This window comes from Pieris brassicae, chromosome 8, assembly GCF_905147105.1.
Source record: "Pieris brassicae chromosome 8, ilPieBrab1.1, whole genome shotgun sequence".
Classification (NCBI taxonomy): Eukaryota; Metazoa; Arthropoda; class Insecta; order Lepidoptera; family Pieridae; genus Pieris; species Pieris brassicae.
Genome location: NC_059672.1, coordinates 19,092,887 through 19,097,670, shown reverse-complemented (window position 1 = coordinate 19,097,670; position 4,784 = coordinate 19,092,887). Strand labels below are relative to the sequence as shown.

Below are 4,784 nucleotides of genomic sequence, written 5' to 3'. Positions count from 1 at the left end.
GTGTGCATATCGGTTAGGTCTGCGAATCTGACATCTATTTTTCATCCCCCTTAATGTTAAGGTGCTCCATAACTAAATGTTTTTAATTTTTTAGACATTTTTTTTTTGTTTTTATTTATACAGTATACAGAAAATACATACAACCCTTAATTTTCTCCCCTCTATGATCAATCCATATTTTTCATTATTACGGATAGAACGATCGTGTTATAAAAACTTTTTACGTTCCATAGACAGGACACTTTTGAAATGTATATGATAGCAGCTCTTAACCTCAAAATGAATCTAAAATTATGAAAGTAAATAAGCTGAGACTTCCCAATTTTCTTTTATTTTTTGTATTAGTCCCTAGCGTCAGAACCGACAATGGAAATATTATTAAAGAACAAAGTAAAATTGCAATGATACCTCAGCAAAATAATTCGCTTGAAGCCGCTAAGGCTGTGATTACTGTAATATCAAAAACTCCATTTAGCAAAAATACGAATGGGAAGTACCTCGAAAAATTGTCTAGAAATTCCAAACAAGATGTAACAAGACAAATTAGAAATATAATTAACGCACTTGAATGTGTGGGATGTGATACGACACAAGTACCTAGAAACGAAAAATGTTATCGTGGAAATCTGTAAGTAGACATAGTCATAACGTTTATTACTAACAAAACACACACTCGGAAACACATAAAATAATAATAATCAAAAAATCTAAATAAATAAAAAAATAATAATAATAATAGAGATATAAAAATTTCTTTTTAAGAAAAAAATTATATAAGGTTTAATTGTGTAATGCGTGTGTGCTGTAAGTACTAAATTTAAATTATTTTTACAAAAATTTAATCACAAGGCGATTTTAGGGCAACTGAAACTTCTTGTAGTAAAATTCTATAATTACTGATTAATGTTTAATTGAATACGGTTAAAGTCTAATAAAAAAAGCGTAAGTCCTTAACATCTATGGCAAACTTGCGGAAATCATTACCAAATTCAGTACTTATAAAACGGTTTATTAAGTAATATTAGCGTATTTAATTATAAATATATTATTTTTTAAGAAACATTTTTTCCACATTTCCAGGGAAACTTTAGTAATTTGCTTGCACGGCGAAGAATGTTACACTGAAATACACCCGGACTACATTAAGAGGGGCTGTATGTCCCGAAGCAGGTTAAACAGGACATTTATATGCAAATGTCCGCTCTGCAATGACAAACCGTTTGATGACGTCGCTTCCTACGAATACAAGACAATAAGAGATTGGGAATACGATAACAGACGCCTCCAAACTGCAGTTATTGGGATAGACCTCTTGTGTAAAGTGTGTGATACTAAGGGAATTAATCATGAGGCCGATGAACGCTGTAAGAAAGGAAAAGAGTACGTTAAAAGATAAATAAAATTCTGGGGGAGACGTATTTCTTAGCTTTTGCATAAAATATAATTTGCTTTGGCATAGGCAAGGCACGCACCGTATTATTTGTGCTTATAAGAAATCGATCCGTGTTCCGCAGAGCTTCGAAGGCGTTTGATAATTCTAAATTTATCACTATACTAAAACTGTATTTATAAGTATTTAATGTGATTCCTTTATAGGTTAGCTTTTATAGAATAGTTTTAAGAAAAATGTCTTTTGCCTTCAAGATTTAGTGATATAAATCTTTATTTATAGCGGGTAAATGTTAATTTAACCAATTAGTTATAATAACGACACCGTTAAATCCTAATGCAATTAAAAATCTTTCTATTCCAGTGCAGATTACATGGTGTGCGCAAAAAATCAAGTGTGCTTCACAAATATTGATTTGGACACTGATTTTGTTTCTCGAGGTTGCGTTGATGTACCAGTCTTTAATTCCATGTATAATTTTTGTAATAATACTAATTGTAATAATATGGCATACAAAAATGCTCAGTTACGAAGTGAAAATGAAAAGGCGCAGGATTTTTTTATCAGCTTTCCTAAGACCTTAGTATCAGGTGCTTGCTCATTTCGACACATCATAATAATTGGAATACCATTAAGAACTATCATGGTACTGTTTATGATATTGTCAGACGTTCATCTATGAAAAGAAGTAAAATAAGTCAGTTGTCAAATAATGTCAAATTAAAAATGAATATTATATTCAATTTCCTATATTTTTTATTTGTATCGATTAACTGTGATGATATAAGGAGAATATTACCCTTTCCAAGATTAAGAGAACAAATTGAGGAAGTTACGATACAATCTACGTCATCCGAAAATCCTGATTCCAATTTGGTTTCATTTCTTGTTCAAAATGTTAAAGAAATATTTGGCGCTGCTGATGAACCTACCGTTTTAGTTGACCAAGTAATTGATGCGACAACCACAGAATCTGAAGTTATGACTGAAACAGAATCTGTAAATAGAGCGAAAGTTTTAAATAAGATAAATATATTTTATAAAAATATCTCGGGAGTAATAGATGGATGTACCCACGAAAATATTCTAGATACCACAAATGAAGGACTAACCGTAAGGACAGAACAATTTTCAAAAGACTTAGATGTTATTGTCATACCTGAAAGCGAGGAAATAAAGCTTAATCCTCTTGAATCGTGGTATTCTAAAGACCGTCAAGAAACTACTTCTATACCTACACCGAACTATAATGCGTCAACAAAAATATCCTGTATTTTTTGCAACAACATTGAAGTGGAGTATTGTGATGATCCCAAAAATAAATTGTAAGTATACGTAAGTCCTTTTAATGTAAATAAATAGAAAAGTATAGCAGATTATAGAAAGTATAGTAAAAGTAGAGAAATTCACAAATTGTAAGTTAACATAGCATCATTACATAAATACGTAATATGTACAAATTATTATTAGTCGATTTGAATTTTTAATATTGATAAATCTAATAAATAAATGAGAGTGGTAGATATTATGCTGGATTAATTAAAAGAACCACACAGTCGGCCTTATTACACTTGCATTCAAATGTCATTTTATAATTAAAAACTTATAAACGCCCTCGCGTTATAAAAGCACCGTGTCTTTAAAAATCTAATCCTTGAAAGCATTACATGGTTGTTATATGTAGCCTGTAGGAAGGTGATTAAAGAGTTCAATTGTGATGGCGTAACTATATTTTGAATGCAGTGTGAGTACTATCAGTTTGGTGTAGTAAAGTAAGTAAAAGTAAGCAAAATTTCACAAAATTGGAAGCTATTTTTCATATTTTCAGAATATCTTCAATCGTATGTGAACAAGATGAAGATCTATGTTATTCTCAACACACTCCATTCGGTTTAGTCGATCGTGGTTGTTTTAATATAAACCGTAATATAACCACGTATTACTGTTCTTGTAATCTCTGTAACTACATTGCGATTTCGGAAATGCCGCACATATTTTCAAGGAAACAAGATTGGATAGAATATGTTAAAGAAATGTCCAGACTAAAACGATTCAGGCGGTCCATTTTCAAAGACATGTCGTGCCTGCGATGTGAAATTAATGGTACTACTAAGAGTGAAGATATTTTATATAGTACTAATTGCTTGGAAGGTAACATGTAAGTAATATACATATATTTAGATGTTTATATAAACTTTGTAAATTCGACTTATATGATTAATTTTCTTTTGTAAGAACAATCTGTTCCTTTCAAGTCAAACTTGTGTATTTTTTGCCATACATTAAACTCGTAACAAACTATTTAAAATCTCTCCGATCAGTACTGTATATCCAAAGTAATTGATTTATATTTTCAGAGGGTCCTTACCCTTTCAATTATGTGCGAAAAATGAGATTTGCGCAGTAAAAGCCATTCGCAGTGAAGGATATATGTGGCGAGGCTGCGTGTCCAAACCACTTTATAACTACTGGTGGACACTTTGCGATACTGACCTTTGTAACTACGAAGCATTAGTATCAATTTTTGATCAGTTTTAATAATTAAAACAATTGAATAACGTTTTTTATTGTCATACAAATTATATCCATATATATATATAAACAGCAATAAAATCCCGACATTTGGGTTCATAATATAATAATTATTATGATAAAAATATTCATTTTTTTAAGAATACCATTTGTATTATGGATATCATTCTATGTTTGTTACTGCAGAATGATTCCAAGTGGAAAGCTCACACGACTGCAGACCGCAGATTCAAACCGCTGGTCTGGAATATTAGATGTCTCCTTGATAGATTAGTCTCCTGACCAAATTCATCTATGAGTAAAAACAATTATATTAAGTAATTCATGAGAACTAATATACGTTTCACTGTTTTATGTCCTGATTGTCATCAATTTTTTACGCTAATATGAAACTGTCAGTGGTTTAGACTAGTGATTATGAATAATAGGAAAGTGATCTGATCAGTGGCTCAGTCTAACATTTTTATTTATAAACTGACTGTCGCATACGTTAGAAATTACGTGTTATACTCAGATGAGAAGCAGTCTTTAAAACGATTTTTGGGCTTACGGTTTTTTTACAAAAATCAATTACAGAGTTCGATTGCATATAAATTAGAAATGCACGTATTACACACCAATATGCTAGCTCTGGCAATATTATTAAACATTAAATTATCTTGTAAAAATACTGAACCAGAAGAAATTTTCTGTAGCTGGTACATATATCTTTTCCGCTACAGCTGCTTGATATTACTAGACAAAGTTAATGCAGCTTTAAATATTTTTAAAATAACACTGAGATCTCTTTTATATGTTAATACATTCATGTGGGATTTTGTTTGCTTACAAAATTCTTATACATTTGCTTTTATTGTTAAAA

At 30.7% G+C, this 4,784-nt stretch overlaps 1 protein-coding gene across 2 annotated transcripts; it reads left to right on the top strand.

Annotated features, from left to right (window-relative positions):
• The first annotated feature begins 271 nt into the window (after positions 1-271).
• LOC123713205 lies at positions 272-3,945 on the top strand. 2 transcript variants are annotated; one of them, XM_045666769.1, is made up of 5 exons: positions 272-628; positions 1,081-1,380; positions 1,759-2,715; positions 3,219-3,548; positions 3,748-3,945. In XM_045666769.1, the coding sequence occupies exons 3-5, from the start codon at positions 2,069-2,071 to the stop codon at positions 3,926-3,928; spliced, it is 1,158 nt and encodes a 385-aa protein (XP_045522725.1). In that variant the 5' UTR covers positions 272-628; positions 1,081-1,380; positions 1,759-2,068; the 3' UTR covers positions 3,929-3,945. The 2 variants fall into 2 exon arrangements, with proteins under 2 accessions (XP_045522725.1, XP_045522724.1); XM_045666768.1 differs by having other exon boundaries at positions 1,754-2,715.
• The last annotated feature ends 839 nt before the right edge of the window (positions 3,946-4,784 follow it).